General features: G+C 46.9%; 1 protein-coding gene across 1 annotated transcript in view; it reads left to right on the top strand.

Moving 5' to 3' along the window:
• Nucleotides 1–12618, top strand: part of LOC306927357 (inactive N-acetylated-alpha-linked acidic dipeptidase-like protein 2) — a gene marked incomplete at its 3' end in the record, with an annotated part of 356780 nt that overhangs the window by 229488 nt on the left and 114674 nt on the right. The window contains exons 5-6 of the mRNA XM_079507068.1: nt 2933–3120; nt 9379–9556. Of these exons, the coding sequence (XP_079363194.1) occupies nt 2940–3120; nt 9379–9556 (359 nt within the window). The 5' untranslated portion in view covers nt 2933–2939. The remainder of the gene's footprint in view (nt 1–2932; nt 3121–9378; nt 9557–12618) is intronic.

The following is a 12618-nucleotide window of genomic DNA, read 5'->3' as shown; positions in this document are numbered from 1 at the left end:
CGATGTCTCCCTTTGACTGATGCCTGTCCAAGTTATTAGTGCAGCCGCGCCCGGCAGCCGGTGAAAACTAGAGTTCTCAACAGGCCCGAAAATTAAGTACTGGCCCTACCTGGGCCCTCATCAAACCCTGTACAGTCAAGAGAATGTCCCCGCTACCACCCTTATATCTCCATATACTGTAAAGACACTGCCAAAGACACTGCCAGGACGTCCCACGCTAACATACGTGGGTTTACTCAAGAACGACGCAGGAGTGCAAAGCACCAACGAACTGGCCAGATATATGGAGAACCGTCTGAGGACGACCTAGAGAGAGAGAGCTCACCTGTTCTGACATTCCATTATGTTGATCTGACCTCATCAAACCCTATTGTACACTCAATACATGCTCCTTATATGGCCAGTACAGAATTCATTCAAGTCAAGTCGATTTTATTTATATAGCACATTTAAAAATGACAGCAGTTGACCCAAAGTGCTTTACAGAACAAATATCCGTAGTGCAGATGGCAAAAATAGCAATAGTACAAACATTGCTCAATAATGAAACCGACTATAAAGCAAAACAAAATAACAACCAAACGGCAACATACAAAAAAGAACATCAAGCTATGTTAAAGGCCAGACTAAAAAGATAGGTTTTCAATTTGGATGTAAAAATCTCAAGGGTGTTGATCTGACCCCCCCCCCCCCCCCCCCCCCCAGCAGCCTGCCGTCAACGAGGCGGATGCGTGCTGCGTGTGCGACTCTTGCCCTCAGCCGTCGTTACTGGTATTCTTTGATCACAGTTCCTGGTTCATGTTTTAAAGGGTTTTTTGTGTGGCTTTCGCCTTTATTTTATATTTGTTATGGAGGGACAGACAGTAGGCTGACAGGAAATGGGGAGAGAGATGGGGGGGGGGGGGGGGGGGGGGGGAGTGCTATGCAGTAAGGGCCTTCGGGATCGGGAGTCGAACCCGCGGCACACTGCCAGACTGGATTACCAGCCAAGGTGCCTGGACCGCTGAGCCACGGCCCAGGCCCTGGTCCATGTTTTGTTTCACTAATTTTACCATCTCTTTTTTTTTTAAATAACTTTAATATTTCTCTCTTGCCAATTGCCATCTTCAGTTATTTTAACTGAGAGTGTTAACATACTGTCTATGATGCCATTCTGTAAAATTGTTCTTTTTGTTTTCAAACGCACTCTTAAATCCATGAGCTGTCGGCGACTAAAATGACGTGAAGGTTTCCACGGACTTTTGGGCCTCTTTATTTCATTTGAAGTGTTAACTCCCTGTGGAAGCCAAACCACAGAGATATCATTTCATATTGATATTTCATAATTCAGAATGAGTATTCAGTAAAATGTACAAAACATAAATGTTTGAAGATTATAATTGCTAAATGCATTGTTTATTTCATTTTATGTACTACAAGTATATTGCCTATGCATAGAGGATCTTTGCATTGAGAGAACATTTTGTACCTTTGATAATTGGTGTGCATTGAAATCAGGTGTAGCTTATATTGGTGATTAGGGAGCTGCTTTGATCAGAGTGACAGAGAGGCAGTCAGTGGCAGAACAGTTTGATCAGAGTGACAGAGAGGCAGTCTGTTGCAGAACAGTTTGATCAGAGTGACAGAGAGGCAGTCAGTGGCAGAACAGTTTGATCAGAGTGACAGAGAGGCAGTCAGTGGCAGAACAGTTTGATCAGAGTGACAGAGGCAGTCTGTGGCAGAACAGTTTGATCAGAGTGACAGAGAGGCAGTCAGTGGCAGAACAGTTTGATCAGAGTGACAGAGGCAGAACAGTTTGATCAGAGTGACAGAGAGGCAGTCAGTGGCAGAACAGTTTGATCAGAGTGACAGAGAGGCAGTCAGTGGCAGAACAGTTTGATCAGAGTGACAGAGGCAGTCAGTGGCAGAACAGTTTGATCAGAGTGACAGAGAGGCAGTCAGTGGCAGAACAGTTTGATCAGAGTGACAGAGGCAGTCAGTGGCAGAACAGTTTGATCAGAGTGACAGAGAGGCAGTCAGTGGCAGAACAGTTTGATCAGAGTGACAGAGAGGCAGTCAGGGGCAGAACAGTTTGATCAGAGTGACAGAGAGGCAGTCAGTGGCAGAACAGTTTGATCAGAGTGACAGAGAGGCAGTCAGTGGCAGAACAGTTTGATCAGAGTGACAGAGAGGCAGTCAGTGGCAGAACAGTTTGATCAGAGTGACAGAGAGGCAGTCAGTGGCAGAACAGTTTGATCAGAGTGACAGAGAGGCAGTCAGTGGCAGAACAGTTTGATCAGAGTGACAGAGAGGCAGTCAGTGGCAGAACAGTTTGATCAGAGTGACAGAGAGGCAGTCAGTGGCAGAACAGTTTGATCAGAGTGACTGAGAGGCAGTCAGTGGCAGAACAGTTTGATCAGAGTGACAGAGAGGCAGTCAGTGGCAGAACAGTTTGATCAGAGTGACTGAGAGGCATGCAGTCAGTCAGGGGCAGAACAGTTTGGAGTTTGAAAGCACACAGTCTTCTTACCGTCGTAGTCACATCATCTCACAATTGTAAACCTGTGGAACTTTCTTTTTGTGTTTTTTGAGAAGTAAACCTTGATGTACATTTTTACAACCGTTTGGACTGAATTATTTTAATACAAGAAGAGAATTGTTTTTGGGAATATTACAGTGAGTGAACGAGTAAGACACATGCTTCTAGTGGACAATTTTCTAGTGGATTTAAACCTCTACACTCCCCCCCCCCCCCCCCCCCCCCGGCCGGCCCCACCACCACCCGCGTATATAGGCGGTTCCTTTGGGCTTTGATGATGCGGTGTGCAAATTGTTGTGTGTGTTCACGCATATCTAAGCCCAGCTTAGACTCCTATACGGGTCCAATTGGTTACATTGTGTGTGTGTGTGTGTGTGTGTGTGTGTGTGTGTGTGTGTGTGCTGTTCGGTTCAGGTCACACATGATGGCGTACAGGAAGGTATGTGACGCCCATGCCGGGGGGCTGGTGGTCAGCGAGGGTCTGCAGTGTTCTGGAGGGCTGGATCTGGACTGGGAGCTGGACGACAAGAACCAGCTACAGGAACCCCAGCCGGGCACTAGAGACCACGTGCAGCTGCAGCATCAAGGTCGTCACAGGACCGGTAGGTTGACGTTATGGACTGTTTCCCAGTGTTTTCGTCGACTAAAAAATGTTCGTCGACTACCTTTTTCCGCTGACGAAAACTAAATGAAAACTAAGCTATGATGACTAAGGCCTCACTCACACCTATACATCTAGTATACAACAATGTTGCATGGTAGATGTAAACAAAGGGTAAGTGTCATGGCCGCCCCAATGCATTTCCAATGGAAGTCACATGGTTTGACACAACATTTTTGTTGTACGGCTTTCGGCTGTGTTTCGACTGCCCCCCTCCCCCTCATACAACAACAATGTTGTGTCAAACCATGTGACTTCCATTGGAAATGCATTGCGAGCTTGCATCAGTCAACAAGTCTCGTGCATCAGCTATAGAACAATCTGTTGTGCAGGTGTGAGTGAAGCCTAAGGCTACACACACACACACACACACACACACACACACACACACACACACACACACACTCAACACACTCAACACACACACACACACACACACACACACACACACACACACACCGTATGGACAAAGGATGCATGATGTGCCTAGACGATAAGAACAGAATGAACAGAAGATGCATCTGGTATCATGGTGCACAGACATCAGTCTCTCTGATATAGAATAGAATAGTATCATGGTGCACAGACATCAGTCTCTCGGATATAGAGTATAGTATCATGGATATTAATATGCTTACATAGATGAGTGGGTTGACCACTGGGGTCAAGCACATAAGGTCATAAATCATGACCCGTGGTGAAGTCAAAAGTTCAATATTTCCATTTGAAATGTAGCAGAGCCAAGTAAATATAATATACACTTAGTTACTGTCTGAATAAAAACATGAGCTGTGTTGTGTGTCTTCTAGCTCTGTTATAATGAGTGGTTCGGGAAATTAAATGCTTTCACAAGTAGGGCTAGATCAAAATAGACCTCTCACCTGGCTCTCTGCACTTTACGCTCCTGTACATATGCATACTGTTCTACCGATATCCCTGAAAAGCAGTCGCCATCGAAACCTTGATGAGGCATCAAACCCTCCCAAACCCCAGATTGTCCAAGTCCAGGCTTGATTTACACACAGTGTGATTTGATTGGTCACCGACTGTTAATATAGTTTGTGTGAGAAAAGGTAAGGAATTCATTAAAGATTGAGTGTCGTGATTTTTGTACTTTATCCAATTTTTCGTGTGTTTAAGAGGTGACAGTACTTTAGTACATTAGACCCCTTGGTGTGGTTGTTATGTCATGTGTCTATGAGGTGACAGTACTTCATTAGACCCCTTGGTGTGGTTGTTATGTCATGTGTCTATGAGGTGACAGTACTTCATTAGACCCCTTGGTGTGGTTGTTATGTCATGTGTCTATGAGGTGACAGTACTTCATTAGACCCCTTGGTGTGGTTGTTATGTCATGTGTCTATGAGGTAACAGTACTTCATTAGACCCCTTGGTGTGGTTGTTATGTCATGTGTCTATGAGGTGACAGTACTTCATTAGACCCCTTGGTGTGGTTGTTATGTCATGTGTCTATGAGGTGACAGTACTTCATTAGACCCCTTGGTGTGGTTGTTATGTCATGTGTCTATGAGGTGACAGTACTTCATTAGACCCCTTGGTGTGGTTGTTATGTCATGTGTCTATGAGGTGACAGTACTTCATTAGACCCCTTGGTGTGGTTGTTATGTGCAATGATGTCTTCCCTTTGTATTTAGGGTTTCTTCCTGGAGGCTGAAACCTTGACAGTCAAACGTGCCAATGAAAAAAAACGTAATATATGCGCATATAGAGGATATGTGCATGCATAAAGTGAATGGCAAAATCGTGTGGCAAAGTGAGTTTAACGTTGTTTAATGCACTCAGATAGGACTTTTCTGCTTGAATGTATGGGATGTCAAGGCCATAAAGTAGTTTTTTTGCAACTCATTAGGTGTTCACTTCACGGGTATGATGATGATGTCATGCGCATATCCTCTATATATTTTTTTATCTATTTCAGTGCTCAGTTATTTTCTTTGTGGCATCTAGTGGATCCTTTGTCTGCCATCTCGGAAATAGCCTGAAAGAGACCTGTGCTTTTCTGGCCATAGAGGGACAGATAGCGGAGGCCCTACAGGCAAAAATCGTGCACTTTACGATAAATGTATGAGATTTGGCACACAGTTAGAGCATGCCATAAGGAATTTGTTTGGCTAGAGGGCCATCGCAGATTATTTTACAAATGCAGGTTCCAGACCACCTAGGATCTTGATTCTGGTGACTAATCCCACATTTTCAAGGATGAAGAATACAGTGGTACTGTTTAGGTTTGTCCTGTGACCATGGCAGCCATTTTTCAAAATGGCCGCCACCCACTGTTATTTTACAATAACTCCAGTTCTAGACCACCTAGGATCTTGATTCTGGTGGCTAATCGTTAAGCACAATTCCATCAAAATTCTCCCTGTAGGGCCTCCGCTAAGACCATCTCCCAGCTGAGACCGCCGGGGACTTCCGATTGGTTCACCAACCTACTATATGTGTCATTGATTGGCTTGTGACACGAGTCACGACCCAAGCCTGTCACTTTGATTGGTTCACAGACTATTATATGATATGTAAATGGCCACCGACCGCAATTTGAATATACATAGTTCCAGGGACCCCCCCCCCCCAGAAGCAAAGATTCACTCTGAAAGAACATTTATTCAAAGATTTGCGGCACATTTTCACGATTTTTCAAAAATAGCTGATCTACAAGCTCGTAGCGCTTCGTATTTTTCAATAGCTAAAGTATAACAATGCTTAAAACACCTGCCCTAAATGGGTTAATAACTTTATTTTCAGAAATAAATATCAGTAGAATTCACAGGGAATTGTGACACTTAACTGGCACTGTGAGACAAGCTTTCAGCTGACGACTCGCGGCCCAGATAATGTAGCACTGTGTGATGAAGGCGGTGGTGATAAGACAGGCAGTGTCGTGATGTACGTAGGTAGGCATGCAAATCAGAATGTTCTGTAGCATTGCATTTGCATACAAATTAAAATGTATAGTCGGTGAACTTTCAAAGCATGGCTGGCTTTGTTTAATGCAAAGTGTGATCACAAAATAATGAAGGCATTATTATTATGTTGTCTCTGAACAGCCCAGTAGACCAATTAGCTGCTGGTATTAACAGCCCAGTAGACCAATTAGCTGCTGGTATTAACAGCCCAGTAGACCAATTAGCTGCTGGTATTAACAGCCCAGTAGACCAATTAGCTGCTGGTATTAACAGCCCAGTAGACCAATTAGCTGCTGGTATTAACAGCCCAGTAGACCAATTAGCTGCTGGTATTAGCATCCCAGTAGACCAATTAGCTGCTGGTATTAACAGCCCAGTAGACCAATTAGCTGCTGGTATTAACAGCCCAGTAGACCAATTAGCTGCTGGTATTAACCCCTTTTGACCTGAGATCAGATTCTAAAAATGTCTTCTACATCCTGACAGTTTTCTGAAAAAGCTATGTTTCTATGTCAGTCGTTCTTCGATTTTTCAAAAATAGCAGACCTACAAGCTCATAGCGCGCCACTCGGTGGCGCGCTATGAGCTTGTAGATCTGCTATTTTTCAATAGCTAAAGCATAACATAATGCTAACACCAAAAGGGGTTCCCGCCCAACATGGGTTAATATTGTAGAGCCACCCCAGTATACCTGCATATCACTCCTACCAAAGTATACACTTATTTGAAGCGAAAATAATAATAAGCTAAACTAAGTCATTTTACGATCATCGGTTTTGCCTTGGTGGCTTGGTGTCCTTCAAAGAATGTATTTGCCGCTGGGCAGACTATTAAAAAAAAAACGTCTCTATACATAATTCATGTTAATTAACTATTGTCTTACATTTCAGACATTCCGGACTAGAGTTGCCTTCATTTGCATACATTTGAGTAATTATAAAATCCCACATTATAATCCAAAATATACTTGGGAATAGATATCTCTGCATACTGACCACCGCTGCGTGAGCGGCTGTAGCCTGGCTAATAAGCCAGACTAATATCACACAACACTGTCGCGGTATATCAGTCTGGGCTGGCTCCACTTGGATTTCATTTCCCGGCGAACATTTTCTCTTCAACGCAATTGGTCAGAGCTACTGTCAGTCAAAGGTCTCAAGCATTGAACGTCACTGTACCAAAGCCCGCCTATATTGCATACCGTGTCCCGATTGGTCCGACCTGTTCTCTGCTGTAGGAAAGAGGCGTGCTACTGAGCCTCGCCAGACCGTAATCCGCTGGTAGGCAACTTTTTTTTGCCAACGGCTGATTCGGTCTGGTTTATTAACCAGGCTAGAGCGGCTGACCCCCTGGGCCTCGGGTATATTCACCGTTACCGTTATAGGCTGACCCCCTGGGCCTGCTGGGAGGGGCCTCAGGTATATTCACCGTTACCATTAGGCTGACCCCCTGGGCCTGCTGGGAGGGGCCTCAGGTATATTCACCGTTACCATTAGGCTGACCCCCTGGGCCTGCTGGGAGGGGCCTCAGGTATATTCACCGTTACCGTTATAGGCTGACCCCCTGGGCCTGCTGGGAGGGGCCTCAGGTATATTCACCGTTACCATTAGGCTGACCCCCTGGGCCTGCTGGGAGGGGCCTCAGGTATATTCACCGTTACCATTAGGCTGACCCCCTGGGCCTGCTGGGAGGGGCCTCAGGTATATTCACCGTTACCATTAGGCTGACCCCTTGGGCCTGCTGGGAGGGGCCTCAGGTATATTCACCGTTACCATTAGGCTGACCCCCTGGGCCTGCTGGGAGGGGCCTCAGGTATATTCACCGTTACCATTAGGCTGACCCCCTGGGCCTGCTGGGAGGGGCCTCAGGTATATTCACCGTTACCATTAGGCTGACCCCTTGGGCCTGCTGGGAGTGGTCTCAGGTATATTCACCGTTACCATTAGGCTGACCCCTTGGGCCTGCTGGGAGGGGCCTCAGGTATATTCACCGTTACCATTAGGCTGACCCCCTGGGCCTGCTGGGAGTGGTCTCAGGTATATTCACAGTTACCATTAGGCTGACCCCCTGGGCCTGCTGGGAGTGGTCTCAGGTATATTCACAGTTACCGTTATAGGCTGACCCCCTGGGCCTGCTGGGAGGGGCCTGGGGTATATTCACCGTTACCGTTAAGTGAAAAGCTTAGTTAACAATGTTAGAAGTAGTCATTTACTGTACAGTAAAGTTCTCGTGAAACAGAAATGTCTTAACTGCTATAAGCCTGATTGTCTCCACCAGGCCGAAGGCATGGGGAGAGAGTATATTTTGCACCCCGTCCGTGTGTGTGTCCGTCTGTGTACAGCTAATCTCCGGCACCGTTAACCCGGTCGATGCCAAATTTTACACACACACTCCCTGGATGCCAACGATGAACCTCTGCCCCAAATTTTCCAGAACGGCCTGTTATAGCGCCACCAGGAGGCCGACGTTTGGAAATCACATTTTTTATATTACTCCTCCAGATTCTGTCCAAAAATCCCGCAAATCGTTACACACTATCTCTATAGTCATGTGTTCAAGACGGATCTGTCCGATATTTCATATTCCATCCTAATTGGCTAACATTGGCTTTCAAAGTTTGCAGGATTGGCCCTTTTTTAACAAAAAGCATCAAATCAAGAACGCAGCGTGCAATTTACGTGAAATCTTTCACACACTCTCCTACTAGGCTGAGGAATTTATCCCACCCTTTTCACATTGGCCTATTATAGCGCCACCAGGAGGCCACAACCTGACCTGCCCTGGTGGAGACCTGTGCCCTGAGGGGCACTTTTTCTAGTTTATATTTATTTTCTTTATTGTGGTGGGCTTATAGATCTGCTATTTCTGTGACGTACAACAGTGAGTGCACCAGAATCGGAAGTAAAAAGGTGTGTGAAATTCGTCTTTGTGCATAGTTCCCATTGTGGAGTTTTGTGTCGGAGATCAAGGCAGAAAAATATTTATGTTTGAGTAAAGCCTTTTACAACAAAATGTACATGTGTAATTTGTGTGTATAGACTGCTCAGACACTGACCAGGACTGTGTAATGTCTTTGGGTGTATAGACTGCTCAGACACTGACCAGGACTGTGTAATGTCTTTAGGTGTATAGACTGCTCAGACACTGACCAGGACTGTGTAATGTCTTTAGGTGTATAGACTGCTCAGACACTGACCAGGACTGTGTAATGTCTTTGTGTGTATAGACTGCTCAGACACTGACCAGACTGTGTAATGTCTTTGTGTGTGTAGAATGCTCAGACACCGACCCTGACCCTGAGATGATGGAACACATCCAGTCCTCCGTCTCCGTCTCTCCGCATGGGCGTTTTGAACGACTACAGGAAGACCCGAACTACATCTCCCACTTCACCAGGAGCCCTGCAGGCGGCCATAAGGGCCAGGGCAGGCTCCACTGCTTCCTGCTCAGGTAAACTACATCTCCCAGGCATCACCCAGGTAAACTACATCTCCCACTTCACCAGGAGCCCTGCAGGCGGCCATAAGGGCCAGGGCAGGCTCCACTGCTTCCTGCTCAGGTAAACTACATCTCCCAGGCATCACCCAGGTAAACTACATCTCCTACTTCACCAGGAGCCCTGCAGGCGGCCATAAGGGCCAGGGCAGGCTGCACTGCTTCCTGCTCAGGTAAACTACATCTCCCAGGCATCACCCAGGTAAACTACATCTCCCACTTCACCAGGAGCCCTGCAGGCGGCCATAAGGGCCAGGGCAGGCTGCACTGCTTCCTGCTCAGGTAACACAGTGATGGATATCAATGGCCAATAAAGTTCACAAGCGCGTTTCCTTAACCCATTTTGGGCGCGCGCCACCGAGTGGCGCGCTACGAGCTTGTAGGTCTGCTATTTTTGAAAAGTCATGAAAATGTGGCGCAAATCTTTGAATATATATTTCAGAGCGAACATTTTTAACTAAAATATTGACTTCTGGGGGGGTCCCTGGAACTACATATTTTGAGATGGGGGTCCGTGGCCCAATAGAGATAATTCTGGGGGTCCTTGACATGAAAAAAAATTAGCACCACTGACATAGAAACATGGGTTTTTCAGAAAAATGTTTTGATTTTGAAGCCTTTTTTTTAATCGACTTCAGTCCAAAATGGGATAAACTATGGTGCTGTCTGATGCAGATCAGTTCTGGACTCATGACTGAAAGCACACATGGTAAGGATTAGTGTTAAATCATTAGGGATGATGATGATCCTTCTCCATAGGGCACCGGTGCTGCTGGCACAGGGCCAGACTCACTGAGCTCATCTCTCAGACCTACAGTACAAAGCCGTCTATCGATCAGGTTAATAAGGTCAAGCATGATTATGTTGTCGGTTCCACAAGGCGTTCGTTCGGTCGCAGGGGGGCCAAAGCCCACTCAACTGCTAACTGCTTGGACGGTTAGCCTTAACCCCTTCTGGGCGGGAAGAACCCCCGTTGGTGTTTTAAGCATTATGTTATAGGCTTTAGCTATTGAAAAATAGCAGATCTACAAGCTCGTAGCGCGGCACCGAGTGCCGCGCTACGAGCTTGTAGATCTGCTATTTTTTGAAAAATCGTGAAAATGTGGCGTTTCAAACGTACGTTTTTAACTCAAATCGTTGCTTCATGGGGAGGTCCCTGGAACAACATTTCAGATGGGGGTCGGTGGCCAATTACATATAATTTTTGGGGTCCTGACATGAAATAGTTAGAGAAACGGGCATTTCAGAAAACTGTCAGGATTTTGAAGACATTTTTCTTAATTTTGACGTTGGGCCTAAATGGCTTAACTTAAGTGATCATTTGGACTGCCTCTGCGAGTGTCAATACGTAGATTGTTAGCGCTGTCAGTTAAGCGAGCGTGGTCACGAGGGGCCAACGCCGCCTCCAGGTAACTGCAGTTTATCAAACTCAGATGCTAATGAGGAAAAGGGATGCACCGTGAAGCGTGTTTTCTCCCAACGGGCCTGGTGGCCTACCCTGGTTCTGAGTAAGAGGCACAACACAACGGGCCTGGTGGCCTACCCTGGGTTCTGAACGGGCCTGGTGGCCTACCCAGGTTCTGAGTAAGAGGCACAATACAACGGGCCTGGTGGCCTACCCAGGTTCTGAGTAAGAGGCACAATACAATGGCTCGTTCGATATGGCTAATATTGTTTTGTCGCCACAAGACGAATGAGTTGCAGACGATGTCTAATGACATCGCCGATTATGTTACACTGCTAAATGCTCGCATTAGTTTCATCCGGGTGCATTTGGGCCGCCCGGTTCTGCTACTGCCGCAGCGCCGCTGCTAAGTGTGTGTCCTCGTTGGGCTGAGTGGAGGAGCAGCTAGGAGCCTGGTTCAGGTTGTTGTGTTGAGAGGAGGAGCAGCTAGGAGCCTGGTTCAGGTTGTTGTGTTGAGAGGAGGAGCAGCTAGGAGCCTGGTTCAGGTTGTTGTGTTGAGAGCCTGGTTCAGGTTGTTGTGTTGAGAGGAGGAGCAGCTAGAAGCCTGGTTCAGGTTGTTGTGTTGAGAGGAGGAGCAGCTAGGAGCCTGGTTCAGGTTGTTGTGTTGAGAGGAGGAGCAGCTAGGAGCATGGTTCAGGTTGTTGTGTTGAGAGGAGGAGCAGCTAGAAGCCTGGTTCAGGTTGTTGTGTTGAGAGGAGGAGCAGCTAGAAGCCTGGTTCAGGTTGTTGTGTTGAGAGGAGGAGCAGCTAGGAGCCTGGTTCAGGTTGTTGTGTTGAGAGGAGGAGCAGCTAGGAGCATGGTTCAGGTTGTTGTGTTGAGAGGAGGAGCAGCTAGGAGCATGGTTCAGGTTGTTGTGTTGAGAGGAGGAGCAGCTAGGAGCATGGTTCAGGTTGTTGTGTTGAGAGGAGGAGCAGCTAGGAGCATGGTTCAGGTTGTTGTGTTGAGTGGAGGAGCAGCTAGAAGCATGGTTCAGGTTGTTGTGTTGAGAGGAGGAGCAGCTAGGAGCCTGGTTCAGGTTGTTGTGTTGAGAGGAGGAGCAGCTAGAAGCCTGGTTCAGGTTGTTGTGTTGAGAGGAGGAGCAGCTAGAAGCCTGGTTCAGGTTGTTGTGTTGAGAGGAGGAGCAGCTAGAAGCCTGGTTCAGGTTGTTGTGTTGAGAGGAGGAGCAGCTAGTAGCCTGGTTCAGGTTGTTGTGTTGAGAGGAGGAGCAGCTAGAAGCCTGGTTCAGGTTGTTGTGTTGAGTGGAGGAGCAGCTAGAAGCCTGGTTCAGGTTGTTGTGTTGAGAGGAGGAGCAGCTAGAAGCCTGGTTCAGGTTGTTGTGTTGAGAGGAGGAGCAGCTAGGAGCCTGGTTCAGGTTGTTGTGTTGAGTGGAGGAGCAGCTAGGAGCCTGGTTCAGGTTGTTGTGTTGAGAGGAGGAGCAGCTAGAAGCATGGTTCAGGTTGTTGTGTTGAGAGGAGGAGCAGCTAGGAGCCTGGTTCAGGTTGTTGTGTTGAGAGGAGGAGCAGCTAGAAGCCTGGTTCAGGTTGTTGTGTTGAGAGGAGGAGCAGCTAGAAGC

Source organism: Electrona antarctica (assembly GCF_951216825.1).
Source record: "Electrona antarctica genome assembly, chromosome: 7".
Taxonomy (NCBI): Eukaryota; Metazoa; Chordata; class Actinopteri; order Myctophiformes; family Myctophidae; genus Electrona; species Electrona antarctica.
This window is presented reverse-complemented; position numbering and strand designations above follow the sequence as displayed.